Source organism: Petaurus breviceps, unplaced genomic scaffold (genome assembly GCF_028583685.1).
Source record: "Petaurus breviceps papuanus isolate PSGF00001 unplaced genomic scaffold, PetGlider_PUasm1.0 227, whole genome shotgun sequence".
NCBI lineage: Eukaryota > Metazoa > Chordata > Mammalia > Diprotodontia > Petauridae > Petaurus > Petaurus breviceps.
Window position 1 is genome coordinate 72,375 of NW_027185896.1, and position 20,008 is coordinate 92,382.

Below are 20,008 nucleotides of genomic sequence, written 5' to 3' on the forward strand. Positions count from 1 at the left end.
GGTCAAACTTGAAGTCAGGAAGATAAGTCTTCCTGACTCTATCCACTATAACATCTAACTGAACAGGTAAAGGTATTGCCAAGAATTATTATCCCCAAATTACAGGTTAAGAAACTAAGACAGAGAATTTTAAGCAACTTATAGAGTTGTGTAGTAATTTTTTTAGCTAAAACAGGAGCACATGCCTTTTGACTCTCAAACTAGTGCTTTTTCCATGTTGTTTCTCATATGTAATAATGACCCTAATCCTAAAGTTGACAATAATAATAACAGCTATATTTTAATATTCCACAGCAACTGTGAAGAATTAATATGATTGCTGTTTTGCTAACTAATGTCTTCATTTCTATGTATTTTTTTTAAGGGAAGGAGAATTTACAGTGGAGGTTCTTATCTTTAACAGTGTCAGCATTGCAGCTCTAAAAAAGCAAGTTTTCATCGTTCCCCAACCTTGCCAGCCACCTTTGGTGAAAAACATGGGGCCTGGGAGAATACAGGTACAGTTGAAGCTTTGTCAAATATTTTGGAATTCTTCAGCATAGACCTTGAATTTGAATTGGCATTAAACATAGGGAAAGCTTTGAGTTATGAAATGATGCTTTGTATTTTTATCCTGCTTCAGCTTATACAATAGGAGGGTTTGTGAATGGGGCATCTGGTCTGTAGGTCAGCAGTGTCATGTGAGCTGGGAGAAATTTCTATCAAGCTCAGATGTAAATGGAAAAGTATTATTTTTCTGACAAATGAATAGACCCTTTCTTCGTGTATATTATACCTTGTCTTCAGTAAAGCTTGATTTGGGAAGAGAAAGGTTTTTTTATTATAGTACAGGAAAAATCTTAGAACTTTTTAGCAAGGAAGGAATTTTGTGAGCTCAGGATGAAAAAATAAATCTAATAAATCCAATAAGCATTTAATGGACACCTATTATGTTCAAAACAATGCCCTAGAAAAGGAAAGGGTCATATTGTTTTGTCAATATTGTTAATTCAGTTCTCTGATTTAGGACAATTACTTTGAGAATGTAAAGTTGATCAAGTGAAAAGTCAGATCCCCAGAGAAAATTCAACCCCACACGTGTAGATTTTCTGCATTAGTTTTACCATTCCTATAAAATTTGTTTTCAGTAATACTTTTCCAGTCCTTCACAGGTCCATGATCTCTTCATTGTGGGGAAAGTCTCAAATCAGTGCAGATCATGGCCCTTTTTTCCCTTAGGAATCATTCTTCTCAAGTTGCTATGCTAAAAATTTCATTGCGTTATGGTCTACCTTCTGGTGAAAACCTTTTCCCAAATTATGTAGGCTGTTGGTTGGACAACAGACCATTAACCTTTGAAAGAGAATAAAATGGGTAGCTTTTTTTCCCCTTTTCTGAGAGTGAGGCCTGAGCTAGATTATGATTGGATAAATGCATAAATCCCTAAACTAATAAGACTAATGTTGCCATCCATAAGTGGAGCAAAGTAAGGGGCAAAAGGTAGATAGCTTTCTAAGAATCACAGAGAATTTGATATTACTCTCAGAGTACTCTCTGGTGGTGGATGGAGTATATAAGTATTTTTCTGATCAATAGCCTTTGGCTGCTTTATCAGATTAGTCAGGGTGTTTGATCAGTAGCCACCATGGGGGTCAAATTTGGCAATGTCTGCTTTGCCAGAACTGAACTCAAATTTTGGTGGGATCATCCCCTCAGAACATAAATAAGAAATGGAAGGGATGTTGTTTTTGTAAGTGGAAATAGGATGTACTACCTGGACTTTTGTGCTTTAAGTTGAAGATTAATGAATATATATTAATCTTCTAAACTAAACTATATGTGAGGATCTCTAGGGGCTGTATATTGACTTAGAAAATCACATAGTGATAGTGTCTACACTCTATTGTATTTTATTTATTTTTAATACATATTTTACTTGTTTTATTAAATATTTCCCAATTATGTGTCAAACAAATTTTAACAATCATTTAAAAAAATGAGTTCCAATTTCTCTTTCTTCCTTCTACTCCCTCCCCTTCCTTTAGAAGGCAAATAATTTGAAATTAATTATACATGTGAATGTGGCAGCTAGGTGGTGCAGTGAATAGAGCACTGCCCCTGGAGTCAAGAGGACCTGAGTTCAAATTTGGCCTCAGACACTTAACACAAAAACTAGTCATGTGACCTTCGACAAGTCACTTAACCCCAATTGCCCTCCAAAAAGCAAACAAAAAATTATTAATGTGAAGTCATGCAAAACATATTTCCATATTAGCCATGTTGCAGAAGAAAACATAGACAAAACAAGAAAACATTAAAGTTTTTTTAAAAGGCATGTTTCAATCTGCATTCAGAGTTCATTGGTCCTCTCTCAGAGATGGATGACATTTTTTATCATGGGTCCTTTGGAATTATCTTGGATTCTGGTCGTGATCAGAGTAGCTAAGTCTTTAATACTTGTTCATCCTTTCAATATTGCCATTGCTGTGTACAGTGTTCTCCTGGTTCTGTTCACTTCACTGCACATGAATTCATATCAGTCTTCCCAGGTTTTTCTGAAACCATGTTGCTTGTCATTTCTTATAGAACAATAGTATTTCATCACAGTCAAATATCACAAATTATTCAGCCATTCTACAGTTGATGGGCATCCTTTCATTTTCCCATTCTTTGCCACCACAAAAAGAGCTGCTACAAATATTTTTGTACAAATAGACTCTTTCTTCTTTTCTTTGCTCTCTTTGGAATATAAATCTAGTAGTGGTATTGCTGGGTCAAGGAATATGCAGAATTTTATAGCTCTTTGGGCATAGTTTCAAACTGTTTTTAAGAATGTTTGACCTAGATTACAGCTCCATCAATAATGTATTAGTGTCTCAATTTTCATACATTCCCTCCAGCATTTGTTTTTTTTCTTTGTCATGTAAACCAATCTGATAGATGTGAGGTTGTACCTCGGAATTATTTTGATTTGCGTTACTCTAATCAGTAGTGATTTAGAGCTTTTTCCATATGATTATTGATAACTTTGATTTCTTCTTCTGAAAACTATCTGTTCATATCATTTGACTATCAACTGGGAAATGGCACTTATTTTTATAAATTTGACTTAGTTCGCTATGTATTTGGCAAATAAGGCCTTTATCAGAGAAACTTGCTGTAAAATATTTACCAATGAAGTTTAAGCGTTGCCTGCCCCACCTACCCATTTCTCCCTCCACTGTGTTATGATTGAAATTAAAGTGAAACTGAGGCACAAAATTCTGAGCATGATCAATTTATCTGCAAAGCATTCATTTGCCAATAAGTGGATCTCAGCCTCCTCAGCAAGTTAAGACCCTGAAAGAGGGATGACAGAACATTTTAAAAGACAAAATGGGGAACATCCAAAAAATAGAAGGAATAATCATATATGGAAAAAAGCAACACAGTTTCAAAGTCTTAAGCATCATAGGCATGGGAATCAATATGATTTGCTGTAAATGGAAAATGTGGGGTTAGCTACAACCAACCACTAGCAAATTCTGATTAATTCAGTATACCTGTGAGTCTGGTTAGTGGTGTAGAGATAATTGACCAGATTTCCTTGAGTCAAATTGATTAACAGAAAAACTGAACTTCTAAACTTATCCCAGAGATGATGAAATATGACTTAAGCAATTATACGAGATTAAGTGGTTGGTGAAGAATAGAATAAATTACACAACAGAATCAGTTTGATTTTCTCATGCCCCTTTGATCAATGGGAGACATGTCTTCCATGGATCACTTATCTGTATGCTAATTCTTTAGGATTTTTGGCATGGTCATTATTAGTGGTGTGCACTAACATAACATTTTCTGATGCTAGTTTGGAATAGGCTTTAACATAGTAACTAATACAAAGTCTAAAAATAATAAGACGGGGGGCAATAAGAGCCCATTTACTGAGGGTGGCTGACAGGCCATTCACTTGCAGTGAAGTGAACCAAGAAGAAGGATTCCACCAGAGGTCACCTGGGAGAGGTATTTGTGTTTCTGTTGTAACTCACTAGATTTTATGTAGGCTTGTCACAGTTTTTCCTGACTGACTAATATATGAACAACAAGTTTTATTAATTATACAGAGCACAAACCCTGTTCTGAGTTGCAGTAAGAATATCAAAAATATATGATTTTGCAAAGCCTTTTGAGCTATAGAACTTGCCTTGGTCTAGGGCAAGCCTTCACAACCTGCAGCCTGCTGAAGGATTTTGAGAAGCCCATAAAAAAAGCATAGAGGATGTTTTCTGTAAGTGGACTGTAGGCTGCAAGTTGTGCAGGCCTGATCTAGAGGGAGGAAATGGACTCACTTTTGACCCGAACCAGCTTCTCCATTTCAAGTGAGAGATTCAAACTAATTGGAGGACTCACCAAGGCTAATTGAAGAGGGGAGCTTTGCATGTCACCAATGTGACTAAGCAAACATAAACACCATGAAACAAAAAGACAAATTAATACAATCATCGTCATCAATATTAACTAATATCAAGTATCCTTGTATCCTAGTAACCCACTCCCTATCTCTTTTTAATCAACACATTCCATCTTGGATCCAATATGTCCCACGTAGTCCCCTAAAGCATCTTCTCTTATACATTCTGGAATAGGCCCTGACCTCAGGGCAGCTCTGAAGGGGGCTCCTCCTAAATAGTTTTGCTTCTCTGGTTCCAAATGACTCACAGAGAACCTTTGGTAATTTTGCTGAAATCTGCTAAAATCTAACAAGATTCAATACAATTTAGTACAATCTCCTATATTTACTTGTCCAAGAGCTAGCTCATGTAGTGAAAACCAATTCAAGTCTTATGGTTCTCATCTTATTAACAGTAGAGCTATAAGTAGAACATCAAATTAAGAATCCATAACTCACCTGAGACCTCACAGAATTTTAGTTGTTACATACTAATTACTACCTAAACCTTATACCTGATATGGCAACTGATATCAACAGGCTGAAGGAAGTCTTTTAAGAAGAATTTATGAGGGCTTGACTTATTAAATGGGTCCTTCAATCTCTTAAAATGATCAAACAAATACTTCAAATAGCAAAATAATTTTACCTTCTTCACAATTATCAATGCAATTTTACATGTAAAACCTTTAATTCAAATTTAAAAACTTATCTCATTAGAAACATTTGGAAACCAATTATATACATTTATATATTTTAGTTCTTAGAGAAAAGTCTGATCCTGTTGTTTTCTCAAAGTCTGCTACTTTATTTAAATATTAAAAAAACTTTTACATTACATCTTTTTTTTTTGCTTTTTGGAAAGCAGTTGGAGTTGAGTGACTTGCCCAAGGTCACATGGCTAGTTTTTGTGTTAAGTGTCTGAGGATGGATTTGAACTCAGGACCTCCTGATTCTAAGGCCAGTGCTCTATTCACTGCACCACCTAGCCGCCCCTTACATTACATCTTTGCCTACAAATGCTTTACTCAATCCTTTATACCAGGCTCCCTCTCTCCTCAATAGGGATGGGATGGGGAAGATATTGTACTTATATCATAACTACTATCTAAGGCATTGGCATATTTCATATTTACATCCTATTATAGTAGAGCAGAGGTGGTAAAGTATTGCAGCAACAAGATTCATTGTATTAAAAAAATGGTTAGAGAGATTTGCCATGAAGGGAAGAAGCTGAGATGTGATTGTAACAGCATCTGGACTGGTTCTCCAGGCCTAAGTCCAAGGCCACAGAATGACTCAACCTAAGTATAATAAGATAAAGCATCCTTAGTTCTTTTTGATTTCAGGTAAGAGTCATAGTAAGTATTTGGAATAGTCACTCATTCAGTAAGATTCTACCTTATTCACAGGGTATCATAGCCAGGCTCAGGATTAACCAAGTGGAAAATAGTCCTGTTCAAAATGGAAATAATACAATGGGGAAACTGAGTCAAGAGGCTCTTACCTTTGATTATGACAAAGTTGTTCCCTCAACTTTTCCCAGGTACATGTAGCCACCTATAGCAGTTCTCAGATCATACTCCCTCTGAGCAGTTCATAGTATTTCCCTTAAATATTGACTTACTGATCCTTTAGACAATTATACTTGAAAAAGCTCAGAATGCTGTCAAGTTATAGTCCCAAAAGATTTTACTTCTAATAGGAAGTGTAACTAATCACACCTTAAGTCTAAATGTACTTATTATTATTTCTTTCATGTTGTTGCATTAATAATTAACAATAAAAAGTTTACCAAGCCTTTTAAAAAATTACTCTTCTTTCCCTCTTCCTCCTCCTCCTTCTTCTTCCTTCTTCTCCTTTTCCTTCTCCTCCTTCTCCTTCTCCCCTCCTCCTTCTTCATCATTTTATTTTTCCTTTTCCTCCTTTTTCCTCTTCTTCTGAAATCTAGAAAAAAGTACATTCCAGAATTCCACATAATTAGTGAATATATATATGGTAGTTCACTCAAAAAACCCAGTAAATACTGGCTAATTGTTGTAAATCCCCAGACTAACAAATGTCTACCTCTTAAGATGTTGTATATTAATTCCTTAAGGTGAACATAAATCTTTAAGCCTGGAGTCTGTGAACACTAAGTTGGCTCAAGATGTAACTTCGATATATGTTATTCCATGTATAATTTCATAATTTTCCTAATCACAATTCATCACATAAATCACTTCTATGCTATAAATGAACTTGTATTCCCTCCCCCCCTTTTGCAAGGAGTTGTGGGTGAAAGATGAAATGACTGAGGTGAAGAAAAAAAGGTTTGAGCTTCCACACATAATGCTTTATTAAGTAATGCATGCCATTTGCCTTACAAATTGAGACTAGGCCCCTTCCTCAACTTAGGGCTTACCACAAATACAGGAGGAGATGATTTTTATGCTTTGAAAACAATTAATCAAATGAGAACAATTAATTAAAGGGAAAAAAATACAACACTGGTTAACCTGATTTTTAGTTGGATGAAAAATTGGAAGTTGGGACTTGGGAATGGGAGAGTGAACAGTTATGCAGGGTTGCATAGCTGTTATATGTCAAAAGTGATATTTGAGTCAATTTTGTCTGATTCTGAGGCAAACTCTTCATGCCCTATGGCACACTGCCTCACATTTTTGTTTGCCTGTTTCTTTCTTTTTTTTTTTCTTTTTGGAGAGGAGAATGCAGAGCAGTTGGGGTTAAGTAACTTGCCCAAGGTCACATGGCTAGTAAGTGTTAAGTGTCTGAGGCCAGATTTTAACTCAGGTCCTCCTGATTCCAGGGCTGGTGCTCTATTCACTGTGCCACCCAGCCACCCCTTTTTGCCTATTTCTAAAGAAAATTTAATGTAAAAACTCAATTTTATTGAATGAATAAAAAAAATTTCTTAATCATTTGCAATATGTCAGGCATTATACTAAACTCTAGGGTTAAAAATACAAAAACCAAGAATTCAAGGAGTTTATATTTTAGTAAGGGGAGACAACTCACAAAACAGAATTATGGACTCAGGGAATGTATTTTGTTTGGGGAAGTCACAGGGATGGTGAGTGGAGTTATATGACTCCATGATTGATGTGCCTTTCTAGGAAGAATAGTAGTGATTTGATTAATGTTCACAGAGCAAAAGTGGGATAGTTGTTCTGGAGGGAAGCTATGCAAACAACAGCACTACAGAAAGATGTCTAAAGTGCAGTGTGGTAGGTCTGGGATCTCCCATATATTGTGAATTTGCCAATTAGATTGGGTGGAGGATGGGATAACTGGAGTACTAGGTTGGAGGCTGAGGCTGGAGTGCAGCAGCATGGCAGGAAGATCTTTAGTGTCATTGTGATTTATGATTTCAGATATAATGGTGTATTAGAGGAGTAGACTCAGATCCAGGAAGACCATGGTTCAGTTACTTGCCAGCTATATAAGTCTGAGGAAGTCATGTAACCTCTTTATTACTCATGCAACTCCCTAGCACTTATCTACTAGGTCATAGAGGGGTTGCTAAATGCATGGGTGGAGAAAGGACCCACAGTGGGAATTCTCTGTACTGCTTAAATCACAGTTCCTTTATGTATTTGTGTAATTTCAGATTCCATGGAAACCTTAATGAGAATTCTTTTCTTTTGCTATTTAGATTTGGCGACATCAACCTCTTAAGCTTGGAGTTACTTTTGAAGCTCCTATTCAGTGTGACATTTCCCGAGGCCTTAACTATAGTTGGTCCTTAATAAAGTCTGATGGCTCACTAGTGTTATTTCCAACTGCTCTCAACAAGCACCGACAAGCCATTCTTCTTCCCAGCTACTTTCTGGAGTATGGAAACTATACTGCACTTGCAAAGGTTTGCTTGCAAACTAAGAATGATGGTATTTTTAAAAGCCTGATCTTCTGAGGAGAAATAAATTAACTTTACATTCAAACTTGCATAATGAGATTGCTATTTACCAGTGTTTCATGGGTGACTGACTATACAGTAAAAACTCATTATTTCTTACTCCATTAATTTGTACTATCTAGGGGAAAAAAGGTTTGCTAAGAAAATTAATAGTGTAAGCAACACTTCAAGGAAAGTGCTTAATCTACTTAAGAGAAGAAATTATTTTCAAGCACTTCATTTACATAAAGCAATTGCTATGCTAATTACAAATCCTTTTCATTTAATAATTATGACAGATACCTACAAGATTTCTATTCGGTAATATTTTGATTTTTTTTTGTATATGTGTTTTATAAAAAAGTATTGTTTAGTAATCTTTCTTTTTTCTTGAGGGGGGAAGGCAAGGCATTTGGGGTTAAGTGACTTGCCCAAGATCACATAGCTAGCAAATTTCAAGTGTCAGAGGTCTGATTTGAAATCAGGTCCTTCTGACTCCAGGGTCAGTGCTCTATTCACTGTGGCACCTAGCTGCCCCAGGAGTATTCCAAAACTCATATTTTCACTTTTTCAGTTTTGACTTTATCTAAATAGTTATAATTTGTGATATTTTAGTAAACATGACTTAGCTTTAATAAGGACTTCCTACACTTTTCTGCCAGTTCAACTTGGGAGACAGCTTTCAATTTTTCTAAAGTACGTATCTGATCTGGGCTACAAAAAATTTTCCTTTTTTTAAAAGGCTCTCTGAGCAAGTTCTGTAGTGAAAATCAAACCAATGGAATTGTGAATTAGAAGCATTAACAGGATATTGAAAGAGTTTTATGTGCTGAGACTTGAGTTCCTATAGCATTCATTTATTTATCCAACATTTATTAAATCCTTACTATGTGTTATGCATTGTGGGGACTGGGGTATGAGGGAGATATAAAGGTAAACAATTTATTTTATTTCAACAAGCATTTAAGTCCTTACTCTGTGGAAAGTATTGTGTTATATCCTGAAAAATGGAAGGCAGTAATGAAACACTGTTTGGTCACTTTTTGCCTTCAAGAAATTGATAATTTAGTAGGAGAGGGAAATCCATACACATATGCATGTGCGTGTCTGTGTGGAAAAAACTTGCTATAACACAAATTAGAATATACAAATTTAATGAAAATACTCTGATATCATACGAAGGAAAGTTTACTTCTTGGAATCAGGGAAGGTTTACTGGAGGAGGTGGACGTTAGGCTAGATATAGAAAGGAGGATTTTAAGCTTTTTTTATTAGGCAATGGTAAATCATTAAGATTTTTGAAAATGGAGTAACATGTTCTTTAGAAGGATTAATCTGGCAAATCAATGCATAGGACAGATTGAAGTGGGGGAGAAACTGGGTTACGAAGACTTGCTAGCAGGATATTACAGTATTCTAGTAGAGAAATAATGAGGTCCTGAACATAGGTGGTAGCAATGCTTACTGTTAGAAATATAAGGAAAAGATGTGTGATAGATTCATATGCAAATAAAATCCATAGGCTGGCAGCCAGTTGGATGTTTGAAGCAAAAGAGAAGAAGGAACCAAAGATGACTGAATTTAAAAGCATGAATTATTCGAGGAATAAATTGCCAGAAATGCCAGTCGAGGACAATAATAGACAGAGAAAGGATGCTTAGTGTTAAAGATGACATTCCTCAGAAGAATTTTCATGGGGACATAAAATATATCTGCAACTAAAATATACTTGCATCTATAGATAAGTTTGTTTTCCAAACTGTTCTTATATACTTGCAGATATGGGGAATTAGCTCAAAAATTCCATGGAGATATCTCTATAGTACCAGTTGAAGTAGAGTTTTGAGAGAAAAAAAAATTATAGCCCTGGTCTGACTGTTTCACAATCTTTGAATTCCACTGAGTAGGGTATTGCCTTTAGGAATTAAGTGAATCATTATGAGGACAAGGTTAGAAGTATTAACCTTCATGGTACTTTGAAAGAGCATCGGACTTAGAATAAGAAATCTTGGATCCAAATTTTGGCCTCGTCATTTACTACTTGCCAAACTTTCCATTCTCTTGTGAACAGAAAATACAAAAGGGATTTGGCTCTTGTAAATCTCCTTTTCCCTTGGTGTATTTGGGTCAAAAGTTGAGGGACTGGACAGTCAGAGGAACCTGTCAAATAGTATGCTAATAAGAATTCATTGCTTTAAATAATAAATTGAAAATTTCTCTGACTTTTTGGATTCTTAATCACCAATTTAAAAAAACATGCAAAATAACCAACATACCACTATTTGGGTCTTCCCAGAGAGGATTAGTTCAATGTACACCCATATTCTCTCATGTGTAAATGTTTGACTTGATGATTTATTTGGTAAAAACTACCTGACTCTGTATCAGAAATATAGGTGGGACTACGATTAGACAAGTAAACGGCTTTCTAGGGATCATCATGAAGGGAGTGGTAATGAAAGACACATTTTAATATTACTTTTTAAAAATCTTTGCACCTTTTAATTTGTGGAAAGTAAAGTTGCATATCTCTTATGCCCAAAGTATCCAGTGGATAGAAACATGGAATGCTCTGGAATGCTTTCCTTCCTTATTTCAACCACTTGGAATCGCACCTCTCTTCAAACTCCCAACTAACTCAGGGGCCACCTTCTACATGAGGAATTTATTGGTTGTTAGTGCTCCTCTCAAACTATTTAATAATTTATACACACATATGTATGCGGATGCATGTAAACCTTCATATTACATACATACATATATGATGTTTAATTATCCATATATATACCTTTCCCCCTTAGTGTAAGCTCTTTAACATTAAGTATTGTTTTTCTTTTTGTATTCTTAACATGTATCACAAAACGTGGTACCTAAATTAGTTAAAATGTTTAAATGAATCAACACATGGGGAGAGAGGAGGGGACAATTTTCAAACCTTAAATAGGAAATACAAATGCTTTGTCCCGGCTCTGATCAGAAGACTTGGATTTTATTCCTGATTCTAGCATTGGAAAACCATCTTGCCTTAGTCAAATCACTTTAGATCTCAGCTTCCTCATCTGTAAAATGGGTATAATAATACTTTCCTTGTTTATCTTACAAGGTTATTGCCTGGAAGAAAAAAACATAATATATGTGAAGATCTTTTTAAAACTATAGAACACTGTGGAAATTCAAGATACTGTTTTATTATATTTTCAAACCAGTGGAGTTTAGCTTTGCATAATGTATTAAGAAAATGTTCATTTTTAAAAATACTCAAGGAACTTGGCTATTTTTCTTAGACTGTGTCCATATGCACAAACCAGGCTAACTCCTCTGTTTAAAAAAAAGACTTGTTAATTATTTGAAAAAATAAGATATTGTTGAGTAGCAAAACTAATCTGCATATGTGACAACTTTTAGGTCTTGGTTTAACACAACAAAATATTTAGTCTTTTTATTTCTAATTTTGAGAAATATCACAATCCTTTGAGGATTTGGATCTTTCAATTATGCTTTTTCTCTTTTTAAATTTTTTAATACAGGTTAAAATAGAAGGCAGCGTGGTGTATAGTAATTATTCAGTGGTTATTGAGGTGGTTTCCCAGCCACCTATCAGTGTGATTTCAGAGGGAACACACCTGTTTATCTCTAAGACCCCTTTTACCATTGTTGTGCTCAATGGCTCACAATCCTTTGATCCTGACAATCATGGAACTTGTTTAAAGTAAGGATGAATTTGATTATATTAGCTTCCCTTTTTGCATGTCATGAATTCATCTTATTTGCCCTTGATATTTGAAAAGTAAGAAGGGAGGGTATTTGTTTTCATTCTGGAAGCTTAAAATAATTAATTTTTTTAATGAAGCAATGTGAACTTTTTGAACAATTGAACTAAAATGATATTCTAAGGTATCTTTTTAAGATCAAAATATAGGATGATTTAGGGGAAAATTCAAACCTAAATACTGGTACCTCTAGAAGTTATCCTTTCATGAATAATTTCTCAGGTCTATAAGCATTAGATTGCTAAAATTTGGGGGAAACTACTTTGCACAGTTATGGGAAGTGATAATATATGAACATGTTCTGGGCTTGAGTTGTACTCTTTCTTCTTAGCCTGGGAAGGTGGAAGCAGGACCTTGGACACCAAAGGGAGACCATTTTCCCTATAGGCCCCTTCCAGCTTCTCTCCTACTATTTTACAGTGACATTTAAACAAATATTGCTTTAGATATAGCCCCAAAAGACTTCAACAGGGAAGCTATAATGAGAACTGTCCTACATGATCAATTAAATAAAAAATCACTATGTGTCAGGCACAGGTCTAAGCCTGTTATATTAGATATTAGAAAAAAAAAAAAGGTCTTGTTTTCAAGGAAGTCACATTTTAGTGGGAGAGAGAACATGCACATAATCAGTTTAGACAAGGTAAATCCAATCAGAAGAATTATTAAAAAAGAATTAGTGCCTACTATGTACAAATTATTGTAGTGTCCCAACTAGGGGACAAAAGGAAATATATGACATGTCTTTATCTCTAGAGGACTTGCAGTCCAGTTGGAGGAAACATCTGCACTCTAGTCCCAGTTCTGCCACCAACTCTGGATGTTGGTGAGATGTTGGGCAAGTCATATCATCTATCTAAACCTTGGTTCTATCATCTGTAAAATTACAAGGTTGATCTAGTGTCTCTAAGGTCTTGGCTACCTGGGTTTTTTTTTTGAATGAATAAAAAGGTAAATTACAATATGAAGCATCTTATATTAAGTAATGAATGAATGATATAAGTAAGTGCTATGGAGGTCATGAGAAGGCTATGGTCATTTCAGAAGGCAGTCATCAAATGAGAAATCTTCATGGAGTTAGTAACACATAAATGTAATGGCTGTGCAAGACAGTAGGGTTATTCATGCTTGGCAGAATGTACTTGAACAATAGAGAATGATGGCAAATAAGCTTTTCAAGTTTTTTTCTTTGGCCTGTAAATTCGTCTGTATGGAGGGAATTTCTGTTTGAAAATTCCCTTTACCAATGCAAGCCAAAAATTCATTGGTGGTTTATATTCTTGTCTAGAGCACGAAGAAGTTAATTGTCCTGCCAATTTTAGCCACTTACTCTGCTTGAGACTTTGTAGCTGGGTTTTAATTCATACTAAAGACAAACAGGCAAACAAACATAATCTTAGTTGAACAGCAAATAATATATTCAAAATGAAAAAAAAGCAACCTTGATTTGCTTCAGATAGAAAGCATATGTTTAAGCACATCTTCACTGGACTTTTCCAAATAGGTATTACTGGAAATGTGTCCCAGCAAATAAACGAAAACACACATGTTTCAACTCTCCCAGAAACAGTCTATTCAACAGCAGTGCATCAGTCATCTCTTTCCCAGCATCACTTCTTCATGACTCCTATGACCAATTTTTAGTGACACTAATGGTGTCTAGTGGAAACAGAAACTCTTCTGAAGCACAGGTGTTCCTGTCAGTTCAATCAGGCTCTACATTCAGGTATTCTTTTCAATTTAATTCAACATATATTAAGCAGCTACTGTCTCCTCAGCACTATGCTAGAGTTCAAGGAGGGTACCAGAGAGGTTTATGTTACAGTCCTTGAGAAATTCATTTTTGTTTCATTGGGAAAGAAGAGATACATACATAGAGAAAGTAGATAATGTAAGAATATAATATGTAATAAAGTAGATACCAGAATGAATTAAAAAGACATTAAGTAGATGAAAGAACTTAGATGATAAAGAGGTCAGAGAAGGTAGAGTAAAATATGGCCTGGATTAGATGGAGAGGGCTTTATCAAGTAAATGAACTTGAACTAAATTTTGAAGAATATGTACACTAATAATTGTAATAATAATAATTCACATTTATCTTTCTAGTTCTTTAAGACTTGCAAACACTTTCCTCACAACAAGGATGTAGATATTACAAATATTATTATCCACCCTTGACAGTAAAGGAAACTGAGTCTCAGGGAGGCAAACTACTCAGCTAATAAGTGTCAGATTTGGGATTTAAACTGAAGCCTTCTCAGCCCCAAGACTAGTTGTCTTTCCACTGTAATAGAAATTACTTTTATGTAGGATTTTATAGATGAAAAAGAAGAAATGTGTCTTAGGTAAGTGGTACAGAGTAGTGGAAAAGCTTAAATACAGAAGTAAGTATGAATGGAGACAGTACAATATAAAAAAAGAGCACTGGAGAGAATATTGAATTTGGAGCCAAAGACCTAGGTAGTAATCTCTGCTCTGCTGCTTATTACCATTTTGATCTTAGGTTAATTACTTCACCTTAGAAAGTCTTCAGTTATCAATTCTTTTTTTTTTTTTTTAAGCAACCGGGTTTAAGTAACTTGCTCAAGGTTACACAGCCAGTTATTTCTGGGTGTGGTGCTGAGTGTCTGAGCCCGGGATTTGATCTCCAGGTCGTCCCAACACTGGAGCTGGTGCTCTTACTCACTGAGCCACCTGGCTGCCCCTAAGCAATTGGGGTTAAGTAACTTGCTCAAGGTTACACGGCCAGGTGTTTCTGGGTGGGTGCTAAGTGTCTGAGCCCGGGATTTGATCTCCAGGTCGTCCCAACACTGGAGCCGGTGCTCTTACTCGCTGTGCTACCTGGCCGCCCCATTCAGTTATCAATTCTACAACGTGAATGGGTTAGACTAAATTATTTCTAAGTTTCCTTCTAGCTCTTAATCCTCTGAAACTATCAACTTGCCATGTTAGTGAAGAATGTGGAAGGAAAAGTGAGGAGACCTCCCTGACTAGACTGGGGGAATTTTGTTAAAATATAGTGGGACATTAGGTTAGGTCTGTAAACAAAAATGGACATATATGTGGATAGCCATTAATACCAGCCTAGTCAGTTTAGATGTTAATTCAAAGTCATTGAGAAATCTGTAGAAGAGATTTCAGATTATGAAAGCAGATAGATAATTTTAGGAACATTAATTTAGGATTTAGGAGCATTAGACTAGAAGTGGTAGCCTGAAGGATAGAATGGAGGGTGGCAAAACTGAAAACATCATTATTGCACCACACACCTTGAATCTAGTTGGAAAATTATCACATAATCCAGGTTAGAGGTAGTTAGGGCATGGATAAGAGTGGAAAGAGTAGAAAGAGGTTATTTACAGAAATATTATTAGGATTTGGTAATTATTTTGAATATGGAATTGAGATGAAGGCAAAGGAAAGAGTGTGTAACGATTTGGCAACATTGAGTTTTTTGGTATTTTTTTTTGCTTTTTTATTTTTTGGAAGGGGGAAGGTAGGGCAATTGGAGTTAAGTGACTTGCCCAAGGTCACATGGCTAGTTTTTGTGTTGTGTCTGAGGTCGGATTTGAACTCAGGTCCTCCTGACTCCAGGGCTGGTGTTCTATTCACTGCTCCACCTAGCCGCCCCTGGCAACATTGTTTTTATTGGGCTGTTAGGTGGGATCAAATTCAATGTAAGTATTTTACATATATTTGACATTGATGCTAGTTGTGCAAATAGGTTTGATATATCTGTAATTGCCCAAATATGGACAAACACTCATGGTTCTGTTATGTAGTCTTTTCTTTCTTTTTTTTTTTTTTTAATGCTTTTTGGTGGGGGGAAGGCAGGGCAATTGGGGTTAAGTGACTTGTCCAAGTTCATGAGGCTAGTAAGTAGTAAGTGTCTGGGGTCGGATTTGAACTCAGGTCCTCCTGACTCCAGGGCCAGTGCTCTGTTCCCTGTGCCACCTAACCACCCCAGATAATCTTTTTAAAAATAAAAATGTCTTTCTCATGATGAAAAATGCTATCCACTTTGAGAGAGAGAGAGAGAGAACTAATGAATTGTAAATGCAGATCAAAGGATATTTTTTCACTTTATTTTTCTTGCTTTTTTTTTCAACATGGCTAATATGGAAATATGTTTTACATGACTTCACATGTACAAAGGGAATCATACTTCTTGCCTTCTCAGTGTGAAGGAGCTAGAGGGAGGGAGAACTTGGAACTCAAAGTTTTAAAAGTTCAAAAATTTTTAAGTTCAAAAACTTAAATCCTTTACATAATTGAGATTATATAATAAATGTTGAGAAGAGCATGCCCAACATGAATATGGATTAAAAAGTCCTCAAAAAGTTTTTCAAATAAAATTTGAGCTGTAAAGTAAAAGTCTAAAACCAGATTTCATTTTATAGGCCACTCCACATTTCTTGGGTCAACTTTAAAGACAATTCTGTGAACTGGAATGAAGAATTTTCTTTCCAAGTGAAGTGTGAAGAATGTACCAACATGCCTAACATTTCTTATTCTTGGGATCTTTTTCTAATCAATGCAACAGAAACAAATGGCATGGAAGGTAGGAATCACTACTGTGCCCTTGAATTTCTGAGCAGTAGAAATGAAATAAATAACTTCTTGTGACCTTTAAAAAATTTCCTAGAATATGAGCAATTGGGAATGAATACATCTGTTCATGAAGTAGCTGGTACTTAAAGGTAGGCTTTATCCTACATGGATAAATACAGAAGAGTCAGGAGGGCATTTCAGGAATCAAGACATTGAACTCTTTGACCTAGCTCTCATCTTGTACCTCTCCTTCCCAAAACAGAGTAAGAACATATAAAATACCCTGTTCAGATAAATAGTATGAGACCAAATCTAATTAACAGCCTCTCCTCTCTATTTTTTTGTTTCTGTTAATAGTCTCTGTGTGACTGGAATGTGTGAGGTATGGGAAGAATGAAACTAGGACTCAGATAACTTGACATAATCCCTTCGATAACAGGGTTCAATATATAGAACCAGAGCTGGTCTCTTCTTTACTTGTCCTAACATGTAAATGACTAACATGGAATGACTCTCTTTCCCCTCCACTTTCCTCCAATTTCTTTCTCTCCATTTAATGTTCAACTTTTTCTTAAACTCTGTTTCTTCCCAGTTTTCCCAAATTTCCATCATTTCACTATACATGCACTGAATACCTTTTCATATCCAACTTTATATCTCATTTACACTACTGTTTCCTTGCTCTGCTCACTGATTAATTCACTGACTACCAGCAGCTGCTCTCAACCCATTCTTAACACATCAAACCTACTTTCTGACACTTTTATATAGGATAGTGGTAGGAATAGGGAGCAAGTAAACTGCTAGTTGCATGTCTCCCCCCATCCTCAAGGGGGCACAGCTGTTTCTCCTTTCCCTGGATCTTTAATCTCTGATACTGTAGTATCTGGTCAGTATTGACTAGACTGTTCATGTGCATCTCTGGGTTCTCATATTTTTGCAGAAATGTGGATTGAACTGCTACAAATCACTCATCTCTGGTTTTACCTCAATTTCTCTATGTGTTCAATGGGATTTGCCAAAGATGTCTATAAGCCGCGTTGTGTGAATGGTTTCATTAAAGAAAAAACAAACAAACATATTTTAAGTTTTTGTTCAGTCATTTCAGTTCTGTCTGATTCTTCATGACCCCATTTTCAGTTTTTTTTGGCAAAGATACTGGAATAGTTTGCCATTTACTTCTTTAGCATGTTTAGGTACTCAGTTTATAAAATGCAATTTTATGTTGCAATAATACTTGTACTGCCTATGCAACAGATATTGTTGAACTATAACTGTTCATATATATACATATATACTGTTCATATAACTGTAAAATGATTATTAATTGACTTTTGTTTTTAAGTTATTATAGAAGTTTTAAAAATTAAATTATCTTGAGATACTGAGGTGGCATAATGTCTAGAGTGGTAGAATTAGGATTAGGAAGACTTAAATTTGAGGCTAGCCTTAGCCCCTTACTTGCTGTGTGAACCTGGGCAAATCACTTAATCTCCTAGCCTCAATTTTCTCATCTATAAATTGAAGGTAATAATAGCACCTACTTCACAGATTTTTGAGAAACAAATGAGATAATACCTATAAAACACTTTGAAAACTATAAAGTGCTACATAAATGTTAGCTATTGTGATGACTATCATTATTATGATAGATGTGTATTGTTATTATATTATCTACAACAATCGTATTTTTTGCAAAATGTCGTTAACTGTTTCAAATGTATGTATAAGTTCCTTTTTGTAGAGCTACAGATCTGCTAGGCTCATCAAGCCTCACTGGTGCCATCTTGACAATTCTAAAGTCAAATCCACCCTCCGCAGTGAAACAAATGACTATTCCTGCCCTAACAACCACACCCTTCCCAAGAGATGGTTCTGGACAGGCTATCAGGCAGCTGTCCCTTTCAACTCCAGTGAAAACCTCCATTTCTGCAACATCCATAAACATTACAATTGGATTTCATCATGCAAATGATACCAGTCACACAGAGAACAGCAGTCCCTCAGTTCTGGAGGATCCTGTTCAGGAAGGGTTATTTTATCCAATGCAAGACTTACTAGGAAAAAAATCTGTCATAAGATCCACCCAGACAGAAAAGTCACCAAGCACTGAGCTACCAGAAAATTCTTCTTACATTTCTGGTAATTACATTTCCTTTCTATTTCTTCCCTTTTGTTTCTTTGCAATTCTTCCTCTAGTTTCCTTTGAGGGAACAAATGTAGCCTTTTGAGAAGTGAAGTAATATATGTTTGAAGCCAATCTTTTTGAATAATTACTGAAATTTGCAGTGTGATCTTTTGGGGGTTGGGAAGCCTTTTTTTGATTGACCTTCGTAAAATTGTTTTTTTTTTAAAAAGCTGTCTTGCATGATACATTGCTTTATTCCAAAGCTAATAGATTAGCTAATTTTATGTCTCTTTGAAAAAGAACCAGTTTTTGTGATCTAAAAATAGGAGAGGAAGTAAATTTTGCATGCCAGAAATTTAACACCAAGAGTTAGCTTTCTTATCAACTCCAGCTCAATGGCTGTTCTAAATTTCAGATTATGGTTAGAGAATATACTCTCCTTTGTCTTATCAACCCATTACTACTTTATCCCAAAGTTTAGGCATCTGGATCTCATTGTCGGATTGACAAGTAAATATGTATTCCTAGTCCTCTTGAGGAGTAGAGTCTGGGGGAACAGGAAGAATCTTTTGTAGAAGGAAGACCTTACTTTCTTTCTGTTTTTCAGATCTCCTAACGTTTGAGAGAAATGTCTTTAGTGGATGACTATCAAGCATAGTTTTTGAACACTAAGATAATAGCAATGTCAAATATATTGTTTTAATAATATATTTAATAACATATTTAAAATATTTTTATTTGCTTCTAGTCAACTAAGAGACAAGGAACTAGGCATTGTGAATGTTAACTCTTTTGGACAAGATTTTTTTTTAAACTTTATAATTCTGTCATTATATCAAGCTCCTCAAGCTAGGTTAGCAAGTTTTAAATTACAATAAAAAGTATTAACTTGTGCTTAGTGTATAGTAGATTCATAGAATAGTTTACTAATGACACTTATCTAGTTTTTGGTTCACTGACTTTCTAATTCTTGCTATCTAAGCAGATTAAACATGAGAGAATCCATCAATTGATAAATCATAGTTTGTCATTAAGCCAAAATTTATTGCTATGAAATTTTAGACAGATTTTAAATGAAATAAAATGGATTTACATACTAATTGTTAGAGTAGATGAAAGAGAAGCATGATTAAATTTTGAAAAGAAAAATGAACTAGATCTAATAAGGCCTTCTTTCTCTTTCTATTTCAAGTGAAAACATTCCCATATTTTTTTTTTCTAGGTCACCATTTGACTCATTTACCCCATGT

At 35.3% G+C, this 20,008-nt stretch overlaps 1 protein-coding gene across 1 annotated transcript in view; it reads left to right on the top strand.

Moving 5' to 3' along the window:
• PKD1L1 (polycystin 1 like 1, transient receptor potential channel interacting) overlaps positions 1-20,008 on the top strand; it is a 133,118-nt gene that overhangs the window by 20,205 nt on the left and 92,905 nt on the right. The window contains exons 8-13 of the mRNA XM_069095386.1: positions 365-497; positions 8,067-8,273; positions 11,834-12,015; positions 13,581-13,802; positions 16,480-16,640; positions 18,362-18,772. Coding sequence (XP_068951487.1) covers positions 365-497; positions 8,067-8,273; positions 11,834-12,015; positions 13,581-13,802; positions 16,480-16,640; positions 18,362-18,772 — 1,316 coding nt within the window. The remainder of the gene's footprint in view (positions 1-364; positions 498-8,066; positions 8,274-11,833; positions 12,016-13,580; positions 13,803-16,479; positions 16,641-18,361; positions 18,773-20,008) is intronic.